At 36.3% G+C, this 25,945-nt stretch overlaps 1 protein-coding gene across 1 annotated transcript; it reads left to right on the forward strand.

The window, feature by feature from the left end:
• Window positions 1-25,945, forward strand: BEND2 (BEN domain containing 2). The gene is given in 11 exon segments (XM_063084511.1): window positions 1-24; window positions 183-627; window positions 2,275-2,400; window positions 4,608-4,733; window positions 6,061-6,210; window positions 12,809-12,946; window positions 14,457-14,657; window positions 15,738-15,859; window positions 17,554-17,764; window positions 19,964-20,167; window positions 25,776-25,945. Coding segments are annotated over 11 exon segments (1,917 nt in total).

Raw genomic sequence — 25,945 nt, forward strand, 5'->3', positions numbered from 1 at the left:
ATGGAAAATGATGCTGCAAAGAAGGTAGGTATGAATGTTTTTACCAACTTTTTAATCCTCATTTTTACTTGCAGTTGATTTATACTGATTCATGTCATTTTAGAGGTTATCGAAAAAATTTTGATTGTATATCTTATGGATAAATTAAAGCTGAACTCTTTCTGTTCTCTTACCCTTGATAGGGAAACAGTAGCCCATCTATACCAGTAGGAAGGAAGGAAACCCATGCCTGGGCCAACACTGTAGGAACATCTCTTGCTCAGACCAATCCTGTAGGAACGTCTCTTCCATCGGCAGCATGCCTGGAGCTGCAGCAGCCAGACCACAGGAAGAGTCCACCGCTTTCCAAAATTGTCTCCTCGTATTCATTGCAGCATTATTTCACACAAGGCATCCCATTTCCTCAGATTGCTATGCTACCCTACTCTTTCAACAAAGGTGCTGGAAGTACCGAGAACGCCATCTCATCTGCCCAAGCTGCTATAGCAATACCTGTGGCAGTTCTGCCAAAGGGAGAAACCAATCCGGCAAATAACCCTGATATGGTGAATTACTCAGCTTTAGTGGAAAATGACAGCAGGAACCCAGCTGTTACCTCATCATCTTTCTGCATCCCTCCCAATTTGGGTGAGTTTGAAATGATACATATTATAAATAGCATCCTTTAATCTAGATTTAAAGACATTCTTAATGCAAACTAGTGTTTTTAAATTAAAACTTTTATCTTGAGATCATTGTAGGGTCACATATAGTTGTAAGAAATACTACAGAGATACCTTTTACTCAATTACCCCCAGTGGTGACATCTTATAAAACTATGGTTGTATTCATTTGTGTATAGTCATTTGTGTGTCTGTGTATTTAGTTTTATGCAGTTCTATCACATGAGAAGGTTTGTATGTTTATCACCATAGTCAAGATACAGAACAGTTCTATCACCAGAAGGTTCACTTGTATTGCCCTTTTATAACCAAACCCATCCCCCTCTGGCAGCCCTTTCCTTCTCCACTCAGGTAGCCTTAATTCTGGCAACCACTCCATCTCTATAATTCTGTCACTTCAATATTGTTACATAATTGCACGTGTATAGTATGCACCCTTTGGGTATTAGTTTTTTTCACTTGACGTTATTCCTGGAGATTCAACCAAGTTGTGTGTATCAGTAATTCCTTCCTTTTTATTGCTGAGTACTGTTTCACAGTATAGGTGTACTGTGGTTTAACCATTCATCTGTTGAAGGAAATTTGGGGGGTTTTGTCCAGTTTTTGACTATTAGCAGTATGACTGCTATGAACATTCATGCACAGGTTTTTGTGTAAATATAAGTTTTTATTTCTCTGACACAAATATCCAAAGTGCAGTTGCTGGTTATATGTTAATTGTATGTTTAGTTTTTTTGAAAAAATTTCTAATGAGATAGAAATGATGTCTTTGTGCACCATAACAAAATGTCACAGACTGGGTAATTTATAAAGAACAGAAATTTATTTTCTCACAGTTCTGGAGGCTGGGGAGTCCAAGATCAAGGCACTGGTAGATTGAGTTGCCTGGATAGGGCTGCCTCCTCAGGAGGGAAAGAACACTGTGTCCTCATATGGCAGAAGGCGGAAGGGCAAGAGAGCCGAAGGCTGTATGAAGCCTCTTTTCTAAGGGCCTTAATCTCATTCACGCAGGAGGAGCCTTCATGGCCTAATCGCCTACTAAAGGCCCCATCTCTTAATACAATCCCATTGGCAGCATCTGAATTTTGGAGAGGATGCATTCAAACCATATCAATCGATATGAAAAAAACTGCACATATTTGTTGTACGCAATTTGGTGGGTTTGGACATATGCGTGTTTAGTTTTATGAGAAACAGTCTGTTTTCCAGTGTGGCTGTACCCATTTTACATTCCTGCCAGCTATATATGAGTGATCCAATTTCTCTGTATCCGTAATTCTGCTCTTTCTGTTATTCTTTCTTCCTGATGCTCCAAGATTCCTTCTTTCATCATATACTTTTTTTATTGAACATGATTGATTGTACATATCTGTGAGATACAGCATTGAATATCAATACCTGTGTGCGATATATTCATTGTATACTTTTTTGATTGAAGGTTTTTCTTTAACCTTTTTTTAAGGATAAGTCTGCCGGGGACAAATTCTTTTAGTTTTCTTTTGTGTGCGATGTTTTTATTTCCCCTTCGTTCCTAAAGCATAGTTTTGCCTGGTATAGACTTTGCAGATGAAAGTTCTTATATTACAGCACTTGAAAAACTTTTTGTTTTTAGAAATGCCAGGAAAAGCAGAAATCAGCCTTGAAAACAGCACTGAGACAGTACATTACCCAACTTTACTGGAAAATAAGAGTGGCCAAGATATTGCCTCTCCGTTTGTCTCCATTCCTCCCAATTCTGGTGAATTTGAAATGATACATATGACAAATAGCATTGTATAGTCTAGATTCACCAACATCCTTACTGCAAGCTAGTGTGACTCTTTAAATTCAATTTTTTACTTTGAGATAATTTTAGATTCACATGCAGTTGACCGAAATAATTCAGAGATCCTGTTTATGCTTTAGCTATTTCTTCCAATGATAATGATCTTTAAAATTATAGTAAAATATCACAACCTAGATATTGACATTTATACAGTCCACAGATCTTATTGAGATGTCCCCAGCTTTATTTGTATTAATTTGTGGTGTGTGTTTACTTCTATGCAGTTTTATCACGAGTAGGTTTGATGTCTACCACCACGGTCAAGATACAGAACAGTTCCATCACCACAAGGATGCCTCATCTTGCCTTTTTATAACCACAATCAGTTCTCTCATGTTATCCTTCCCTTCCAAACTTCCCCATTCCTAGCACCTGGAAACTATTGATCTGTTCTCTGCTTATAACTTTGTCACTTCAAGAATATTACATTAAGGGAATCCTACAGTACATAATTCTGGGGAATATGTTTTTCACTCAGCATAATTGTCTGAAAACTCATCCAGGCTGTTGCATGTATCAACAGTTCCCTCATTTTTATTTTTGAAGTGTATTCCATGGTATGGATATACCATAGTTTGTTTAACTATTCACCCATTGAAGGGACATTTGGTTTTTTCAAGTTTTTGGACATTATTAGCAAAGCTGTTATGGACATTCATAAACAGGTTTTTGTGCAAATGTAAGTTTTCATTTCTCTGACATGAATGCCAAAGGGTTCAATTGCTGGGTCTTATGGTAATAGCATGTTTAGTTTTATAATACACTGCTAAACAGTTTTTCAGAGAGTATGTACCATTTTCCATTTCCACCAGCAACGTATGAGTGATCCAGGTTTTCTACATCCGTATTTCTGTTCTATCTATTGTTTTTTCTTTTTTCCCGATGCTCCAAATTTTCTTATTTCATTAATTTCTTTCTGTTTGAATAATTTTCTCTAGCCTTTCTTTAAGGTTCTTTTAGTTTTTGTTCATGTGAAGATGCCTTTACTTCCCCGACATTTTTCAAGGATAGTTTTGGTGGGTATAGAATTTACAGTTGAGAGCTTATTTTCTATCAACATCCTGAATGCAAGTCAATGGTAGCTCTTTTTTTAATTAAACTTTTTTTTGAGATCATTTTAGATTCACATATAGTTGTAAGAAATTATACAGAGATCCCACTTATGCTTTACCCATTTTTCCTAGTGATAACATCTTGCAGAACTGTGGTAAAATATCATATCCAGGGTATATTGACATTGGTTAAATCCACATGTGTGTATTTAGTTGTATTTGATTTTATCATATGAGTTGGTTTACATGTCCACCACTATAGTCATGATGCAGAACATTTCCATTATCATCACGAGGATCCCTCATATTGCCCTTTTATCACCACAGCCATCTCCATCTGGTCTCCCTTCCCTCCCACCCTGCCCCATCCTAACCACTGACTATCATTGATCTGACTTCCCTTTCTATAATTTTCTCACTTAAATATTGTTATTTAAATGGAATCAAACACTTTGTAACCTTTTGGGCATGGCTTTTTTTCACCAAGCATAATTTCTTGGAGGCTCATACCAGTTGTTGCATGTATCAGTAGTTCCTTCTTTTTAATTGTTCAGTACTCTTACATGGTATGGATATACAACTGTTTGTTTATCTGTTCACTGAATAAATGCCATCTGGGATGTTTTCATTTTGGGGCTATGACGAGTAAAGTTCTATGAACTTTCATGTACTGGTTTTTGAGTAAACATAAATTTACATGCAATTCTGGGTCATATGGTAATCCATGTTTAATTTTATAAGAAACTGCTAAAAATTATTTTCAGAGGGGTTGTTCCATTTTACTTCCTCACCAAATAAATGAGTGATCCAGTTTCTCTGCATATTATTTCTGCTCTATTGTTTTTTCTTTCTTTCTGATGTTCAAAGGTTCATTCTTTCATCACATCCTTTCTTTGAGAAGATTTTCCTTTTGCCTTTTTTAAGGGTAAGTCTGTGAGGGATAGGTAATTTTAGTTTTCCTTCATGCGAGATTGTCTTCATTTCCTGTATGTTATTCAAGGATAGTTTCACTATGTATAAATTCATGGTTGAGAGTTCTTAAGCACTTGCAAAATGTTCTTTCTGTAGGTATGCCAGAAAGAGCAGAAACCAGCCTGGAAAATAACTCTGACGCAATGAATTATCCACCATTTTTTGTACATGGCAGTGGTCAATGCTCTTCCACTTCATCCAACTGCATCCCACCTAATGTTGGTGAGTTTCAGATGATACATTATAAGTAGCACTATTGAATCTGGATTCATCAACATCCTTAATACAAGCTTGTTGAAGCATTTCTTTAAATTAAACTTTTTATTTTGAGATAATTTTAGATTCACATGTACTTGTAAAAAATAATACAAAATGATCCCCTTTGCACTTTATTGTCTTCTCCCAACAATAACATCTTGCAAAACTGCAGTGAAATAATACAATCACGATGTTGACATTGATATAATACACAGATGTTATTGAGATGTTCCAAGTTTTACTTGCAGTAATTTGTGTGTATGTTTTTATTTCTATGTAAATTTCTTACGTGACTAGGTTTGATTCCCACTGCCACAGTCAAGATATAGAACCTTTCCTTCACCACCAAGCTGCCCCATCTTGCTCTTTTATGACGACATCTACCTTTCTCAGGTCATCCTTTCCTTCCCCACTGCCTGTACCCTAACCCATGGCAAACACAGGTCTCTATAATTTTGTCACTTTAAGAGTGTTATATAAAGCAAATCTTATGTTCGGTAGGGTTTTTTCTCTCTAGTCAGCATAATTCCCTGAAAACTTGCACAGGTTGTTGTGTGTATCAGTAGTTCCTCCCTTTTTATTGTTGAATAGTTTTCTATAGTTTGGATATGTAAGAGTTATTTTTAATCATTCACCCACGGAAGAACATTAGTTTTTCTTTCCAGTTTTTGTATTAGGAGTAAATTGCTATGAATATTCATGTACTGGTTTTGTGTAAATATAAGTTACCATTTCCCTGTCATGAATACCAAGATGCAATTGCTGGGCCTTATGGTAATAGCATGTTCAGTTTTACAAGAAATTGCCAAACAGTTTTCCAGAGAGGCTGTACCATTTTACATTCCCAACAGCAATGTATGAGGGATTCAGTGTCTCTGCATCCATATTTCTGATCTTTCCATTTTTTTTTTCTTCCTTCTTGATACTCCAGATTTCCTTCTTTTATCATATTCTTTCTGTTTGAAGATTTTCTTTTAGCCTTTTATACGGGTGAGTCTGCTAGGGACAGATTCTTTTAGTTTTCTTTTGTTTAAGAATGTCTTTATTTCATATTTTTCTGGAAGGATAGTTTCGCCTTCTGTTGTGTTCTGTTGTTCTTTCTTCCTTCCTGATGCTCCAAGATTCCTTCTTTTGTAATAGCCTTTCTGTTTGAAGATTTTCCTTTAGCCATATTTTAAAGGGTAGATCTGCTAGGGACAAATTTTTTTAATTTTTGTTTTTGTGAGGATGTCTTTATTTCCCTTCTTTCTTGAAGGATAATTTCATTCAGTATACAATTCTTGTCTTTCAGTATCTGAAAAAGTTATGCTCATAGAAATGCCGGGAATAGCAGGAATCAGCTTGGAAAACAACTCTCAGAGAAGGATTTACCCAATGTTTTTCGTAGATAACAATGGGCCAGTTACTACCTTTTCACCTCTCTCCATCCCTTCCAATTTTGGTGAGTTCGAAATGATGCATATTACTAGTAGCACTGTTTAATCTAGATCCGTCAACATCCTTAATGCAAAGCTAGTGGTAGCTCTTTTTAAAACAACTTTAAGTTTTATGGCAATTTAAGATCCGCATGCACAGTTGTAAGAAATAGTAGAGACACCCTTACACTTCACCCATTTCTCCCAATGATAACATCTTGCAATATACTGTATTACTACCGTGATGTTAACATTGATACAATCCACGTATCTGATTAAGATTTCCCTAGTTTAATTGTATTGATTTGTGTGTGTCACTTAGTTCTATTCAATTTTGTCATGTGAGTAGGTTTGATGTCCACCACCACAATCAAGATACGCAGCATTTCCATTACCACCAGTATGCCTCATCTTGCTCTTTTGTAACCGTGCCTGCCTCAGCATAATTCTCTGGAGATTCATCTGACTTGTTGCATATATCAGTAGTCCTTTTTTACTGTTGAACCATTCCATGGTATGGATGTACCATGGTTTGTCTATCTTTTCACCCACTGAAAGACATCTGATTGTTTCCTGTTTTTGGCTGTTAGAAGTAATGCTGCTATGAACACTCATGTGCAGGTTCTTGTGCAAACATAAGTTTTTATTTCTCTGAGATTATGCCCAAGAGTGCAATTACTGGATCCTATGGTAATTGTATTTTTAGTTTTATAAAATATTGCCAAGCTGTTTTCCAGAGTGGCTGTACCATTTTCTATTCCCACCAGCAACATATGAGTGATCTAGCTTTTCCACATGCATATTTCTGCTCCTTCTGCTGTTCTTCCTTCCTGGTGCTGCAAGATTCCTTCCTTTATCATATGCTTTAGGCTTGAAGATTTTTTTAGCATTTCTTCATGGGTAAGTCAGCCAGTGACAAATTTTTTTAAAGTTTTCCTTTGTCTGAGAATGACTTTATTTTCTGCTTCATTCCTAAAGTGTAATTTTGCCTGATATAAAAAATATGGCTGAGATTTCTTGTCTTTCAGCAGTTGAAAATGTTTTACATATTGAAATGTTGTTCAAAACAGAATCCAGACCAGAAATGAGTTCTGAGACAATGAATTACCCAATTTTAATGGGTAATAACAGTGGCCCAGATAATGATTCAGCATCTCGCTTCCTCCCTCCCAGTTATGGTGAGTTTGAAATGATACATATTACAAGTAGCACTCTTTAATCTACATTCACCAATATTCTTAATATTAATTATTAATGATAACTTTTTAAAAAATTAATTAAACTTTTCATTTTGGGATATTTCAGAATCACATGCAGGTGTAAGAAATAATACAGAAAGATTTTGTGTACTTTTTACCCAGTGTCCCCCAATAGTAATACTTTGCAAAAATATAGTAAAATATCACAATAGGGATTTTGACATTGATAAAATGTACAGATCTATTCAGATGTCCTCAGCTTTCCTTGTACTTGTGTGTGTGTGTGTGTGTGTGTGTGTGTGTGTGTGTGTGTGTGTGTGTGTGTGTGTGTGTGTGTGAGAGAGAGAGAGAGAGAGAGTTTAGTTCTCTGCAATTTTATGACATGTTTAAGTTCAGGCATTCACCACTACAGTCATTATACAGAACTGTCCCATCACATTCAGGAACCCTCTTGTTGCCTTTTTATAACCACACCCTCCTCCTTCATGTCATTCCCTCCCTGGCCTCATCCCTAGCTCATCCAACTACTAGTGTGTTCTCCCTCTTCATAATTTTGTCATATGCAATAATGTCATATAATGTCATTGTCATTATAAATGTTATATATAAAACTCATATAGCATTTAGCCTTTTGGGACTGCCTTTATCCATGCAGCATAATTGATTAAGGTACAAGATTCATCCAAGTTTTTGTGTGTATCAGTAGTTTCTTTTTTATTGCTGTGTACTATTTCATGATATGGATATAGCATAGTTAGCTTATTCATTCACCCTTTGAAGGACATCTGGATTGTGTCCAGTTTTTGGCTATTACAAGTAAAGTTGCTTTGAGCTCTGGTGTACAGGTTTTTGTGTTAGCATATGTTTTTCATTTCTCTGTGATGAATGTCCAACAGTGCGATTAATTGTTGGGTGGTTCTTGCATGTTTAGTCTTATAAGAAACCGCCAAACTGTTTCCAGAGTGGCTGTACCATTTTATATTCCCGCCAGCAATACGTGAGTGATTCAGTTTCTCTGCGTTCTTACCAGCACTCTGGTGTTTTCACTATTTTTTATTTTAGCCATTCTGGTAGGTATATGGTAATACTTCATTGTGGGTTTAATATGCATTTCCCTTTGGATAATGATGTACATCTTTTGATGTGCTTATTTCCATCTGCATGTCTTTTTCTCTGAAATATCTGTTCCTGTCTCATAGTAATGTTTATTACTGAGTAATATCTGCTGAGTTCCGAGAGTTACTTAGATATTGTAGATACTAGTCTTTTGTTGGATACGTGGTTTGCAAATATTTTCTTCCTGTCTGCAACTTGCCTTTTCATCCTCTCGGGAGTGGGTTTTTTTGTTGTTGTTGTTGTTTTTTGTTTTTTTTCAGAGAGGTGGTTTTTAATTTTCATGAGGTCCAGTTTATCAACTTCTCCTCTTTATGGATTGTGCTTTTGGTGTCAAATCTATGAACTATGCCTAGTCCTTGATCCTAAATTTTTTCTTTGTTTTTTTCTTAAAGTTTTATATTTTCGTATCTCACATTTAAGTTGTCACCCATTTTGAGTTTTCAGTTTTGTATACAGTGTGAGGTTTAGGTTGAGGTGGTTATTATTATTATTGTTGTTGTTTTTATTATTATTATTATTTTGCCTATTGGTATCCAATTGCTGCAGTACCACTTTTTGAATGGCTATCTTTCTTTCATTGAATTGCTTTTGTATTTTAATCAAAAATCAATTAATTAGGCATATTTATGTGGATCTATTTGTGGGTTCTCCACTGTGTTCCACCGATCTATGTTTCTATTTCCTGCCAAATCACACTGTCATGATTACTGTTGTTATACAGTAAGCTTAAGATCAGGTAGAGTGATCCCTCCCTCTTTATGCTTTTTCAAAATTGTGTTAGTTATTCTATGTCAAAATTGTTTTACTTATTCTAATTGTTTCAGTTATTCTATGATTTTAAGATAACCTTGTTTATGTTTTCAAAAACTTTCTGGGATTTTGATAGGAATTGCATTAAACCTACAGATTGACATCTTTAGTACTTTGAGTCTTCTCATCCATTCATTGTATGTCTGTTCATTTATTAAGGTCTTCTTTGATTTATCAGCGTTTTGTAGTTTTCAGGATACAGGTCCTGCACATGTTTTTGTAAGTTTTTACTTAAGTATTTCATTTTCTCAGGAGAGGTTGTAAATGGTACTATTTTTAATTTTGGTTTACACGTTCTCATTGTTAATATGTAGAAATGAGCTGTATTTTTGAGTGTCGGTCTTATATCCTGTTACATAGCTGAACTCACTGATTAGTTCTAGGAGTTTTTCTTTTTTGCCAATTCCTTGGGATTTTCTGCATAGCCAATTATGCCATTTGCAAATAGGGACCATTTTATTTCAGTCTGTCCAATTTGTATGCCTTCTTGCCTTACTGCAGTGGCTACAGCTTGGTGTTATGTTGAATAAGAGTGGTGAGAGTGGGTATCCTTGCTGTCCTTGCCTTGCTTTTGATCTTAGGGGGAACTCACTCAGTCTTTTGCCATTTAGTACGATGTTAACTACAGGTTTTTGGTAGATGCTATTTATTAATTTGAGGTATTTTCCCTCTATTCCTGACTTGCTGAGAATTTTTACCATGAATGGGTATTGGATTTTAGCAACTGCTTTTTCTATGTTAGTGTTCACATGGTTTTTCTTCTTTAGCCTGTTGATACAGCAGCTTATATTGATTGGTTTTTCAATGTTAAACCAGCCTTGCATACCTGGAATAAATCCTAGTTGGTCATGGTGTATATTATTTATTTGGTTCGCAAATATTTGGTTAAGGATTTTTATGTCCAAGTTTATGACAGATGTTGGTCTATAGTTTTCTTTTTTTCTTTTTTTAGACCATCTTTGTCTGGTTTTGATATCTGTATACTAGCCTCATAAAATGAGTATATAAGTGTTCCATCTTCTTCTGTTTTATCAAAGAGTATATGAAAAATTGGTGTTAATTCTTTAAGTGTTTGGTAAAAAATATCTAGCAAAATCACCTGAGCTTGTAGACTCCTTTTTGGGAGACTTAATTACAAATTCAATTTATTTTATAGTTGTAGGACTATTTAGATTATGTATGTCATCTTGGTTGAGTCTTGATAGTCTTTAGTTTTGGAGAAATTTTTCCATTTCTTCTAAGTTATGGAAAATATGAGTGTAATATGATGTGCAGTATTCTCTATTATCCTTTTAATGGCTGCTGGATATGTAGTGATATTGATGATTCATCTCATCTCTTTTTATTTTTGCCTTTCTGGAGGTTTATTAGTTTTATTGATCTTTTTGAGGCATCAGCTCTTTGCTTTATTGATTCCTTATACTTTTCGTATTTTCCATTTCATTGATTTCTGCTCTTTATTATTTAATTCTGTCTGCTTATTTTGGGTTTATTATTCTTTTCCTAGTTTTTTGGTGTTGGAACTTACACATAGGTTTGAGAACTCTCCTTTTTTTTTTAAAGGAAGTAGTTTTTTGTTTTTTGTTTTTTGGTTTTTTTTGGCAGCTGGCCAGTAGGGGGATCCGAACCCTTGACCTTGGTGTTATCAGCACCATTCTCTACCAAGTTAGCTAACTGGCCAGCTCTCCTCTTTTCTAATGTAAGCATTTTAGTGCTATAAATTTCACTTTAAGTACTGCTTTGGCTGCATACCATATGTTTTGATGTGCATTGTATTTTCATAAGTCCTACATACTTTTGAATTTTCTTGGAGACTTCCTCTTTGACACATGGATTATTTAGGACTGTTCTGTTTAATTTCCAAATATTCAGAGATTTTTCTCTTGTCTTTCTATTATTGATTTCTAGTTTGGTTTCATTATGGTCAGAAAATATTCTCTATGTGATTCCAATTCTTTTAAATTTGTTGAGGTTTTTTCTCTGGCCCAGGATGTGCTCCATCTTGGTGAGTCTTCCATAGGCTTTTGAAAAAAATATGCATTCTGCTTTTATTGTGTGGAATGTTCTATGATGAGAATCCTGTTGGTTGATTGCATTATTCAGGTCTTCTGTATCCTTGCTGATTTTCTGTCTGGTTGTTCTGTCTATTGACAGGTGGGTGTTGAGGTTCTCAACTGTAATTGTGGATTTGCCTATTTCTCCTTTCAACTCTTTCAGTTTTTGCTTCATATATTTTGAGACTCTGTTGTTTGGTGTGTATAAATGAAGATCATATGTCATCCTGGGGGTTAATCCTTTTATCATTATGTAATGTCCTTATTTGTCTCTAGTAACTTTCTTTGCTCTGAAGTCTATTGTATCTGATATCAATATAGCCACTCTGCTTTTTTTCTGGATTAAAATCTGGTATATATTTTTCAGCCTTTTACTTTCAATCTACCTATGTAATTGAATTTGTAGAGTTTCTTATAAACAACCTATAGTCAGGTCTTGTTTATTATTGACTTTGTCAAGTGCTTCTGTTTAATTGGTGTGTTTCGACTATTTGCATTTAAGGTAATTATTGATATCACAGTGTTTAAGTCTTTCATTTATTTTTCTGTTTTTTTCCTGTTTTTCATTGCTCTGTTTCTCTTTCTTGCATTCCTGTAGGTTACTTGAACATTTTTTAGTATTTCATCTTGATTTATGTTTTTGAATGTATTGCTTTGTGTAGTTTTTCTAGTGGTTGCTCTGGGTGTTACTATATACAAATGTGACCTAACACGGTGTGCTGATATCAACATTTTACCATTTAGAATGAAGTGTTGAAACTTTAATTCTGTTTAGTTCCCTTTGCCCTCCTAACTTTTGAATATCATTGTTTTGATATCAGGTGGTGTTTTTATTTTTGTTTCAGTTTTCCCATACGATTTAGAAAACTCATGATAGTTTTATATTTATCTATATTTCTGCTCTTTCTCTTCCTTTTTATTGCTGGATAGTAGTCTATGGTATGGATTTACCGCAGTTTGTTTAACCATTCACCTATTGAAGGACATCTTGGTTGTTTTCAGTTTCTGGCTATCACAAGTAAAACTGATAAGAACATTCATGTGCAGGTTTTTGTGTCAACACGAGCTTTTATTTCTCTGAGATAAATACCCAAGAGTGAAATTTCTGGGTTATGTGATAATTGCGTTTTTTTAAGAAACTGCCAAACTGTTTTGCAGTGTGGCTATTCCATTTTATATCTCCCCAGCAATGTATGAATAATCTAGTTTCTCCACATCATATTTCTGTTCTTTCTATTCTTTCTTGCTTCCCGATGCTCCAAGATTCCTTCTGTCATCATAACCTTTCTCTTTGAAAATCTTCATTTATCCATTCTTTAGGAGTAGGTCTTCTGGTGACAAATACTTTTAGGTTTCTTTTGTCTGAGAGCGTTTATTTCTCCTTCATACCTGAGGAACAGTTTTGCTGGATACAGAATTTGCAGTTGAGAGTTCTTTTCTTTTAGCACTTTTACCTATAGAAATATTGGTAAAAGCAGAAACCAGTGTGGAAAACATTCCTGACATAATGAATTGCCCAACTTTGTTGGAAAATGACAGTGGTTAAGATTCTTCCTCATCTGTCTGTATCCCTCCCAATTTTGGTAAGTTTGAAATGACATATATTACAAGTAACACTATTTATCCTATATTCATCAACATCCTTGATGCAAGCTAGTTGGAAGCTGTTTGTTTCCTATTTTGAGGGCTGGTTTTAGGTGATATTCATAATAATGACTAACATTTATTGAGTGCCTATTATGTGCAAGACACTGTGCTAATCAATTTACATGCCTCTTCTCCACTTATGCTCATAATGACCCCATGATGTTGGTACTTTCATTACCTGCATCTCCAAGGTCACAGAGCTGGGTGAGTGGCACTTCCAGAACTCTACCCCAGTTCTCTTTGACTTTAAAGCTTGTGTTTCTTACCAGTCTGATGTACTGCCTACCAAGCCACAGTGGTAGAGATGAGGGGCCCCCAGGCTCTGTGGCCTCTAAGGGCAAGCCTCTTTTATAGTTCCTTTGTGTCTTGACTTCTAAGCAGCTTATCGCATATTAATATCCTAGAGACAGGAAACTTTTTCTGTAAAAGGCTAGATAGTATTGTTAGTCACAACTACTCACCTCTGCTGTTGTAAAAGGAAAGTAGCCACAGACATAGGTAAATGAATGGGCATGGCTGTGCACTGGTACAACTTTATTTACACAAACAGGAGGCGGGATTGGCCTATGGATTGTTTGCTGACTCCTGTCCTAGAGGAGAGCCTTTTCCTATAAATTATTTTGTTACCCAAACTAGAAGAAACTTCAGAAATTGCTCTCTTTGTACTGAAATGGGCACTCTGATGCACTGTTGTTAAATGTATGAATTGATGCAAACTTTCTGAAGGGTAGTTTGTATAAAAATTCATAGAAGTATTTATACTGGTTGACTCAATAATCCCACTTCTATCTGAAACCATAATAAAAAAATTTACATTAAAATTTTGGTACAAGAACATCCTTTACAGAATTATAAAAAATTGGAAACAAACAAATAAGCAACAATAGGGAATTAGTGAAATGACTTCTGGTAGATCCCCAACATGTGAGGCAGGAAAACATAACGGTTAAGAGCATGGGCTCTCAAGTCAGACTGCCTGGTTTGAATCCCAGCTCTGTGTCTTATTGACCTTGTGACCTTCAGCCACTTTCCTATCCTAAGCATTAGTTCCTTCAGCTGCGAAGTGACAAAAATAATAGTACCTACTCCATGTAATTGTGAGGATGAAATGGCACAACGCATTTAAAGCTCACTAATGCATCGCCCGTAATGTAAGTGCAACATAAATGTCACCTGTCAGGAAAATGTTGATGACAGGGATGCAGACTTAAAAAAAAAAAAAAGGGAAGAAGAAGAAAACAGAAATGCTCAAAATATAATGTTAACTGAAAAAGCAGGATGCAAACTGTATATAAAGTATGATTTCAATTTTGTGTTAAAAAAAGAAATAGAGCAGAAGGAGAATTTTTCAGAGCACTTGGCTTATATAGAGACAGACTTGTGCACTTTCATGGTAGCCTTGCATTTAAAAAATAAGGATTTTCCTTTTTCCCTATTTTTTTAAAGGATATCTTGGTGATCCAAAAAGAAACGTCAAGATTCTTAATACTCATTTGGTGGCCGCACAAAAGAAGACCGAACCTAAGCATGCAGCCCGCTACTTGATTGGTGTTTTGTTCTCAAAGGAAGTCCTGATTTACAGCTCAGTTGGTGCCAATTCCCTAGGCTACTACCACCTAGATCCAAACAAAATGGCTGCAGTGAGAGGTATGTGAAGTTATTATGGAATCTTGTTTTTATCATCTTTTGGTCAGACGATGAGTGTTATTGGCAGTTGAAGAAATAATGAAGTCTTTGTAACTCTTAAAACCGCTCACTTTTTTCACCTGTCTGACCCTGATTTTACAATTTAATAATGTATAATGGGCAACAACTTCTAGCGAATAAAATTTGTCCATAGACTGATGGAATAAGACAAGGCTTACTGACTATAGTTGCTTATGGTTAGTACTAAGTCAGATTTTTAGTGCTGAAACTTGCTACTAAAAAGTAAAGTGGGGAAAAAAGGTGAGGTAATAAAACAGACTTTTCAGTGCTAGTGACTGGCAACACAAAAATAGGGTCTTGTGATTAATCCACATTAGCCTGCTGCCTTCCTGCCTTCCAGAAATGTGTATTGAAGTCCTCGAACTCATAGGTACTGAGGATACCACAGTGAATCAATATTTCTGCCCACAAGGAGCTCACAGTCTAGAAAGAGACAAGTTGATGGAAACATAAATTCCAGTCTAGTTTGGTAGTGTGGGGGAAGCTCAGAGAGTGGAGCAGCTGCTCTGAGGGACTTTGGGAAGGCTTTGCTAAGGACAAGACATTTGAGCTAGATTCCAAGGACTCCTTAGCTAGGTAAAGGGAATGGGAGGGGTATTTTAGGCAGAAAGAATAGCTTATGGGAAGATAGACATGATAAGTATACAAATAAATAGACCATGGTGTAATAATGTTTGCAATAACGCTAATTTCTCTTTACAGATTTCCTTTTTCTTTTTAGTTCTGATTTATCCATCAGGTTATTAAACGGTCTTAGCACCTTGAAAGAGTTGACTTTTGGTTACACACTTCTTTAAAATCACCAAAACCTCTGTCTTGGCTCCCTAGGTCAATGTTTTAGGCAACCTCATGTTAGAGGAAATTCAGCAAACTATCCTCATTGGGTTTAATTTCTAAACTTTCAGAAAGAGAGGAAAAGAGTGACAAGAGAAAAAGTCAAGTATTTAAATAAAAAATTTCTTGTTAGTTCCTTTGTTAATTTCTTTTCTAATTTTTGTGAATACTTTCTGCTGTTTGTAGAATTTCTAGCAGCGGTTTTTCCCGACTATGATTTGAGTGAATGTGGAAAAGATTGGAAAGCCTGTGAATCCAATATCAGTGCTCTGATCTGCCGTTTAAGATTTGAAGCCAAAAGAATGATAGTGAGTTGTTTTTCATCTAAATATGGTAACTGCTGCTTAAGTCCATAACTGTATACAACTCCAGAACTGATAGCGTGAGGTACGGGATCTTCAGGCCAGGTGCAGAAAATTTGGTTTACTTTAGGAGGCAGGGGATGTTCTTTCAAAAGCATACTGCCTGTTTATTTAACTTTTTTTATAATATGCTCTATAAAAAATATCCTAAAGATAAATCAAATATTGAGTTATAATTAGTATATTTGAAGCCAAGGGCTGTACCAGAAAAAAGTTTCAGCCACAAAGGTATTTGGCAAGTCTTTTTCAGTATTCCACTGATTAACACAAAAAAGAGCCAACTGTGTGTATTCCTTGGCTGTTTCAGTGACAGCAGAGGATGGTGCAGGAGAAAACGCAGACACTTCATTAGTTGTTAACTCTCAGTGATGGCAGAACCTGGTGAAAATAATGCATGTCATGAGGTGAAACTATCACAGATATTGGCTACTCTGTATAGTTATATGTTAACAGGAATCTGCTTTCTCTCTCATCCATTCTATCTTCAAAGTACAGTAGAGATTTTCTACCACTAGGGAAGTGTCATATCTGTTGTCTTCTCCTGATGAAGCATTTAACTTAATGATAATTTACAATTTCCACCAACCTCTCTAAAAACCTCATTTTATTTTCACCAGGTCTAGTCACTTCTGTGTCTCCAGAGTAAGTTTATGAAAACTATTTGCCAAGAATATTTGTAGCTGAGCTTGTTTTCCTGGTGAACAGCTTGATTTCAGTGATAGCTCAAGCACCATCTGTCTGAAACCAGATCTGCTTATTTTTAACATTCCATTTTATAGACTTCAAAAATTGCACCCGAAACAATTTGAATGTAAAATTAAGATGCTGCCTGGAAAATGGTAATTTGCGTATTTGCTTAGGCGTGAGAAGAGAAGCAGCATCTGCCAAGGGCCTGCTGTGTGTTTGACTGGGAATAGGATAGGTCCTTTCCACGGAAAGTGGGTCCGCAGCCCAGGAGCAGCACCCCTGAAAGCTTGTGAGAAATGCAGAGTCGGGTTCCCGCCAGACTCACTGAGGCAGAATTTGCATGTTAGTGAGGCCCCCAAGTGATTTGCATGTACATTAAAGTTTGAGAAGCTCCGACCTGCAGCAGTAGTTGTCATCCCTTGGGTGCCCATTAGAATCACTGGAGACACTCTTTTAAAAAGTCACTGATGCCTGAACTCCCTCACTCTCACCACCAGAGGTTCTGGTTGAATTTGCAAAGGGTGGGGTTCAACACAGCTTTTTGAAAAAAGACCCTTAGGGTAATTCAAATGTGCAGCCAGAATTGAAAGCCACTGGGGAAAGAGAAAACAAACAAACAAAACAGTAAAGACAAACAAAAAGTTGTCATCCTCAAAAACTCATTTATTAGTTTATTCACTCAATGTTTATTATGTATTTATTTTGTGCCAGCAGTTCATTACACTGAGCTACGGAGTCCCCCGAGAAGCAGCCAGACATGGCAGTTTGAGTAAAAATCCACACCCGTACCTCTTTTCAGATAGTGTCGTGGCACACGATATTTGTATGGCTTTAGCTCACCTCATAAGAGACAGTTGCTTCCCTACCAACCTGGGGGGCCTTGGTAGATGATGGAGCATGTGTGTATCTTCACACCATGGGATTTTGTTTCTAGATACACTTTTGTGTTTCAGCAAAAAACTGTTCACAAAGATAAAAAGCCTACCACGCCTAATACACCAAGGTCTGCAGATTTGAATGATGAAAGCGTTGGTGATGGCAGTGAAGGCAGTTCTCAGTTATCTCAGGGAATGAGTGCCTCAGAAACAAGAGAAAACAGGAATTCTCAGCAGGCCAGTAATGCTATCTGTGAAAGAATGGAAGGACCCTCCAATGAAATACTGGGTGAGTTTTAAAAATAAGTTCTTTTGCTGTTACGTGTTGAATCGGACAATGCATTGATGGAGTTCATTGTATTATTCTCTCTACTTTTACGTATGTATGAAAAAGTTCATAAGAAACCGAGACAATTTAACCTCTGATGTTAATGAGTTAATGAAATAGAGATGCCAAGCCTGAGACAGTTTTTAATGGAAAGCTGAATCTGTTATTTTTCCGGAGGGAAGCAGCTCTTGGCTGATTATCTGACCGGTCTGGGCTCTCTGCTGTGCTCCGTCCTGCTCCACAGGTGAAGGAGGAGGAGCTGCAGTTGGGATGAGCCAGGTCTTGTTCTCTGTGTGCCTGGCACACTGCAGCTGCTCACTAAGGATCTGGGGGATGAGTTAATGAATCCTATTCCTCAGAACATTGTGCTCCCACTGCTAGCTGTCAACCAAAGGTCCATCCTGTTTTCATTAGTCTCAAGTGGCAGTGGTCCAATAGGTGACTGAGCCACCTGCTGCTTCTGCTTCCCAGTGCATCCTCCCCAGGATGCTGGGGTTTAGCATCACTGCTACTAATGAGTAGCACCTGAGGTAGCAAACTTTTCTCTACCCTGCCCCCATGTCAACCCTAAGTAGAATATTACCTGGGATCCTTTTCAAACAAAATCATTGACATGATTTATCTTTCTATTTTTTACATTACAAAAGTAATCTAAATACTCTATTTGTTAGGGATGTATGTTATAGAAACAGACTGGCTAAATGAAACAACAAAAATCACCAGACCAACAGCTCCTTTAGTTAATGAAGCAAAGAACAAACTGAGCTTCAGGCAAGCAGGAGCCCCAACATAGTGGGAAAGAGAAGGAATCTCGTCTAGGGAGCTTGGGCCACAGTTCTCTAACTCTGACTCTTTGAGAGGACAGGGCAACTAAGTGCATTGTGAACCAGGTAGCCACCATGGTTTGTGTGTAGTCTGTTACACTATTTCATTTAAAAAATTGGAAAATTTTTAAGAGGGGGGGAAAAAGCTCTCCCAATCAAGATAACTTAAAAACCTATTGTGGGCATTTTCATTTTCTTCCAGTTTCTTTTCTTATGAACATTTTGAAATATTACAGTCTCCATATAATTACTCTCCTTCTCTAATATTAATCTTTGCTCTTGACAGGTTTTGTAACATTCCATTGAGTAAGTGTACCCCAATTTATTTAACTACTTCCCTCTTTGTTTTTTGTTTTGTTTTGGTTTGAGGTTCTTTTGGAAAGGAATCATAAATCACACTGCAAAAAGAAATCTTCATTCATATAGCTTTTTCCATATTTTGAATTATTTTCTTATGTTAGGTTCTCAGAAATTGAATTACTAGGTTAAAGAGTATTAACTTTTTTTCTGACCCTTGATAAATATTGATAGGTTAATCTCCTAGAGTTAAGACTTTGGATCCATTGAATGAGTTTCTAAATAATTTAATCTTTCTTGCTAAGTGTCAAATCTGGGTGTATAAACAATTTATACTGCCATCCATTAAACAGTGGATGTTCCAAGATGAAAAAATATGCTTGTTGACTTGTGAGAATCATATCATATTTCTCTAATATATTTTCTTTAAGAAATAATTCTTTATTATATGTAAAATATAATATTTTTAAAATATGGTTAATTTGAATCGCTGTGGACTAAAGAAAGATGATAATGATTAAGCTGTAGAGGTGAGAACTAAAAGCAGGCTTAATATTTATTTTTCAGTTCAAAAAAGATATCTAAAATACAATCTTTAAAATGAATCAGCAGCTTGTTGAGTTTTAAATGATGAGGTTAAGTCTAAATGGAAAACCTTTTTAAAAATTATAAATATTTTAGTAAGAATCATGGTGCTTTCTTTTGAAAAAGCCTTTCTTTATAAGTAGGGAAACAATGCATTAAAATTACTTAGGATTTTTTACTAAATAATTTTAAAACTTACTGTATCCTAAAAGGTAGAAGAATACTAAATCTTTCTCTTGAACAACAGGAGCATGTGTAATCACATTAGCAGTGATTTCTGCCTCATTTCTCAAGCTGTCTTATAATCCATTAAAAACTTAAGGTTTTAATTCTTTTAACCTCTCAAATTCTTGAGCCTAAAAATTCAAAAATATCAACCTTCCTGTTACAACCTTTTACAGAATGTAACCTAACATCTGCCATGAAAATTGACATCTTTATCTTTTGCTTCTAGAATGTTTTGGAAATCCGTGTAGAAATATACAAATGCCACGTTCAGTACTGGATATAGCAAAAGGGAAGCCTTGCCCAGAGCTGTCAGCCAAATACCTTATTCGCAACCTGTTCTCAGAGGAAGTCCTGGTCAAAAGTAACGTCTATGGCAGTATGGGGCATGGCTTGTGTGCCCTTAACTCCAACAGGATTAATGCTCTCCGAGGTATGTTGCATGTAGACTATGTCAGAGTAAAGAAAAGGCAATTGTGTTAGAGAAAAAGGGCAGAATTATGTATGTTCTGAGGAGAGGTGGAGCCCAAACTAAGTCCCTCATTAGGGTATAACAAGGAGCAGTTTCTTGAGCTGTGTTGCTATTTGCACTTGGGTTCTTGAGGCAAATCTCTCTCTCTTGAATGGCTTTGCTAGAACAGGAAAGGCATTATTGACTGTGACTCCCGGCTATGGACTGCCAGGTGTATGAAAACTCAAGCACCTTTATTGACTGAGGATCGAGGTCAAAGCTGAAGGGCCTTGTCAACTTGCAGAAGTGTCAACAATGTCACAGCAGGTTTAATTTGCTAATATTTTTCTTGTGCATGTTAGCATAGTGTGGTCTCTGTGACATATGTAAATGAAATAATAAAGCTTCCAAAACCAATTCTGTGAAATCTTAAATTTGGACAAAGCAGGAAGCAGATTGTTTCTTACTTGTGTCACTGATACCCAGTGAAGACACAGCTCCAAACCCCAACCTGGACTCAGTTGGTTTCTCTTTGGTTTCTGCCTTTATATCACACATTTTCATATCCAACAAATTTGAACAGCATTGTCATTTCAGACTAAACTAAAGAAACCTGGCTGGCAGCTCCTTTTGTAAGCATTTGCTATCATCTAACCCAATTGTTTTCAAAATTTTTTAAAACTGCAACCCATAGTAAGAAATAAATTTTATATTGTGACTCAGTGCGTGCATGTGTGTATGTGTATTTGTATGTATGTGTGTATGTGTATTTGTATGTATGTGTGTATGTGTATTTGTATGTATGTGTGTGCAAAACTGAACCATGAAGACGTAGAAAATCTGAACAGACCAATAACAATAAAGGAGATTGAAGCTGTTATCAGAAGGTTCCCAATAAAGAAAAGCCCAGGACCAGATGGATTCACAGCAGAATTTTACCAAACATTCAAAGAGGAATTGACACCGATTCTTTACAAACTATTCCAAAAGATTGAAACAGACGCAAATCTCCCAAACTCATTCTATGAAGCAAACATCATCCTGATACCAAAACCAGGTAAAGATATAACCAAAAAAGAAAACTACAGGCTGATATCCTTGATGAATATAGATGCAAAAATCCTCACTAAAATACTAGCAAACAGAATACAGCAACACATACGTAAAATTATTCACCACGATCAAGTGGGATTCATCCCAGGGATGCAAGGTTGGTTCAACATACGCAAATCAATAAATGTGATACACCATATTAATAAAGTCAAACACAAGGACCATATGATCATCTCTATAGATGCTGAAAAAGCATTTGATGAAGTTCAGCACTCATTCATGACAAAGACCCTCTATAAGCTAGGTATAGAGGGAAAGTATCTCAACATAATTAAAGCCATATATGCCAAACCCACTGCCAATATCATCCTGAATGGGGAAAAGCTGAAAGCTTTTCCTTTAAGAACAGGAACTAGACAAGGATGCCCACTCTCACCACTCCTATTCAACATAGTGTTGGAAGTACTTGCCAGAGCAATCAGAGAAGAGAAGGAAATAAAGGGCATCCAGATTGGAAAAGATGAAGTCAAACTGTCCCTGTCTGCAGATGACATGATCCTATATATCGAACAGCCTAAAACCTCTACAAAAAAACTCTTGGAGTTGATAAATGATTTCAGCACAGTAGCAGGATACAAAATCAACACACAAAAATCAGTAGCATTTCTTTTCTCCAATAGTGAACATGCAGAATGAGAAATCAAGAAAGCCTGCCCATTTACAATAGCCACCAAAAAAATAAAATACTTAGGAATTGAGTTAACCAAGGATGTGAAAAATCTCTATAATGAGAACTACAAACCACTGCTGAGAGAAATTAGAGAGGATACAAGAAGATGGAAAGATATCCCATGCTCTTGGATTGGAAGAATCAACATAGTGAAAATGCCCATACTACCCAAAGTGATATACAAATTCAATGCAATCCCCATCAAAATTCCAAAGACATTTTTCTCAGAAATGGAAAGAACAATCCAGACATTTATATGGAATAATAAAAGACCACGCGTAGCCAAAGCAATGCTGAGCCAAAAAAATAAAGCTGGAGGCATAACACTACCTGACTTTAAGCTATACTACAAAGCTATAATAACCAAGACAGTATGGTACTGGCATAAAAACAGACACACTGATCAGTGGAATAGAATAGAGAATCCAGAAATCAACCCACACACTTACCGCCATCTGATCTTTAACAAAGTCACCAAGCCTATTCACTGGGGAAGGGACTGCCTCTTCAGCAAATGGTGCTGGGATAACTGGATATCCATATGCAGGAGAATGAAACTAGACCCATACCTCTCACCATATACTAAAATCAACTCAAAATGGATTAAGGATTTAAATATACACCCTGAAACAATAAAACTTCTTGAAGAAAACATAGGAGAGACACTTCAGGAAATAGGACTGGACACAGACTTCATGAATACGACCCCAAAAGCATGGGCAACCAAAGGAAAAATAAACAAATGGGATTATATCAAACTAAAAAGCTTCTGCACAGCAAAAGAAACAATTAACAGAGTTAAAAGACAACCAACAGAGTGGAAGAAAATATTTGCAAAATATACATCTGACAAAGGATTAACAACTTTACAAGAAAAAAACAAGCAACCCAATTAAAAAATGGGCAAAAGAGCTAAGTAGGCATTTCTCTAAGGAAGATATACAAATGGCCAACAGACATATGAAAAAATGCTCAACATCACTCAGCATCCGGGAAATGCAAATCAAAACCACACTGAGATACCATCTAACCCCAGTTAGGATGGCTAAAATCCAAAAGACTCTGAACGATAAATGCTGGCGAGGTTGCGGAGAAAAAGGAACTCTCACACATTGTTGGTGGGACTGCAAAATGGTGCAGCCTCTATGGAAAATGGTATGGAGGTTCCTCAAACAATTGCAGATAGATCTACCATATGACTCAGCTATCCCACTGCTGGGAATATACCCAGAGGAATGGAAATCATCAAGTCGAAGGTATACCTGTTCCCCAATGTTCACTACAGCGCTCTTTACAATAGCCAAGAGTTGGAACCAGCCCAAATGTCCATCATCAGATGAGTGGATACAGAAAATGTGGTACATCTACACAATGGAATACTACTCAGCTATAAAAAACGAATGAAATACTGCCATTTGCATCAACATGGATGGACCTTGAGAGAATTATATTAAGTGAAACAAGTCAGGCACAGAAAAAGAAATACCACATGTTCTCACTTATTGGTGGGAGCTAAAAATTAATATATAAATTCACACACACACACACAAAAAAAAAAAACGCAGGGGGTGGAAGAAGATATAACAACCACAATTACTTGAAGTTGATACGACAAGCAAACAGAGGGGACATTGGTGGGGGGTGGGGGGGAGGGAGGAGGGAGGGAGGTTTTGGTGATGGGCAACAATAATCAGCCACAATGTATATCGACAAAATAAAATTTTAAAAAATAATAATAAATAAATAAATAAAACATACAGAAGTGTACAGAAAAGAATATAATAATATAATCAACACCTGTCTACAGATTATCTATATAGACATTTTGCCTTTTGTGCTTCAGGTTTTTTAAAAAAAATTATAAAGCATTACTGATATAATTAAAACTCCAACCCATCATTCCTTTCCCCTCTCCTCGTCCCCAGAAGTAATTACTGTCCTGGAGTAGAAGATATCATTCCCATGCATAGTTTATTCTTTTGCTACCTCTGTTAATGGATCCATAAATAATGTATAATATTGTTCTGTAATTATTTTAATGTACATAAATGGGGATGTAAAGTATGTATCCTTTTGCACATTTTTTTATCATTCAACGTTATGTTTCTGAGGCCTGTTCATACATTTTAGCTGCTTATTAGTTCCATTGAATGAACAAACCAATTTATTCTTCCAATATCATTTCTTACCTTAAAATTTTGTTATTTGGGGGGAACTCTTGTGAAAATTAATAGTCGAAGGTAAGTATGTCCAGTAGCCAAAGGTGTTGATCCCGTATAAAGAACTATTATTTGATGCTGTCTGACAATAGTTTAGTATCACTTTAAGGGTTCTCTAGAAAATAGTTTATATGGAGAAAGTTAGTAGGCTGCAGATTTGCAATCAGCGAAAACACTCATTCCTTTCAACCCCTCTGTGTCTTCATATTACAGAACTGTAAAATCTTAGCAATAGGAAGTTCTTTACAGGCCCTCTGATACAGCGTCCCACCCAGAGTGGAATTCCCATCTCAGCTTTGACACAGTGGCCTCCCCTGGGCTCGAACACTTCCATTGCTGAGGCACCCTGTCTCAGTGAGGCAGTCCACAAGTTTGTAAAAGAGCTCCAATTCATGGGAAAGTTCTTCCTTCTAGTGACTCAAAATGTACCTCCCAGTAAGGCATATGCATTTGTCCTAATTATCCCCTCCAGAGCTAAATAGAGTCAATCCCATCACTTTTCACATGCTGGGCCTTCAGGTAGTTGAAGACCACTATTCCTGCTGGAGCATTAGGAGATACTAAATATGCCCTCTTTTCCCCTCCACCCCCTGCAAGTTCAAAACCAACTGAGAGAGAACCACTTGAATCAGGCAAGTGGAGATCAAAATGGCAGCTTTATTCTTGAATCATACATGCCCAGTTCTTCTAAACTTTCCAATGTAGTGATCTGTCCACATGAAAGCATGAGGGTTGGAGAAGAAATATTCTACCCAAACTTTTCCCTCTTAAATCTTACACTTTTACAGTTAATTATCTTCATTTCCTTCTATAATTCCTCACATAAATGTTTTCCTGATCCTTCATAATCTGCTTCAATGACTACCTTCAGATGTGCTCAAATCAACCCAGAATACAGTAGTACTATTTATTACCTATTAGACCATTAATGCACTCTACAGTGGCACCTGCCATTTTAACTTTTTTGGTCAACTAAGACCCCTTGATCTTTTTGTCTATATACTAACATTTATCAGTACTTAACATTGTTAGTATTTAGGCTGTTACCATTTATACCATAGAAGTATAGACTTGTAGAAGTCTTCCCATAACTGCAAGATCTATAGACCCTCACTCCTTTTGTCAGAGACAAATCCAGAGACTTTTCCAGAGATAAATACCAAAAAAAATTAGCAGTTATAGCTTCTTGCCTCTCAAAGTATGAAGATACTGCAGCCTCTTGTGCATTACAGAGGCTTAGTGTGTCTCTATTTGAGATAATGAATAACATGCTAGATGTATGTTTGATACATTTAAGAATGAGAAAATTTGACTTTGGGTACTCAATGCAGCAGAGGACTTCTATTCTGGTATGTAGCAAGATCATGGGAGATTGTTTTATTGTGATTCAAGAATGGCTCTATTTCATATTATCCTTTTAGTTTAAAATATTTGTTCAGCTAGTTTAATAATGGTTATAGTCCACGTGTCTTAATTAAAGTCTTAAAGACCCTTTCACAAACACAACTGTAGAATTAAGGTTGAATAAGTTCATTTCTCTGAGAAGTGATTTCTAAGTAACTGCTATGTTTTGTGATTTTACTGCCAGAGTTTCTCCAAGACATCTACCCAACTCGTGATCTATCGGAAAGTGGATATGGCTGGAAGTTGTGTGTGACAGCTATGAACAGTTGTATCCGTAGTATTAGATATCAATTCAAGAAATCCACAGGCAAATTGACAGAGTCAGAGCCAAGAGATACCAACTTAACTGACTGA

Source organism: Cynocephalus volans, chromosome X (assembly GCF_027409185.1).
Source record: "Cynocephalus volans isolate mCynVol1 chromosome X, mCynVol1.pri, whole genome shotgun sequence".
In the NCBI taxonomy this organism is placed as follows: Eukaryota; Metazoa; Chordata; class Mammalia; order Dermoptera; family Cynocephalidae; genus Cynocephalus; species Cynocephalus volans.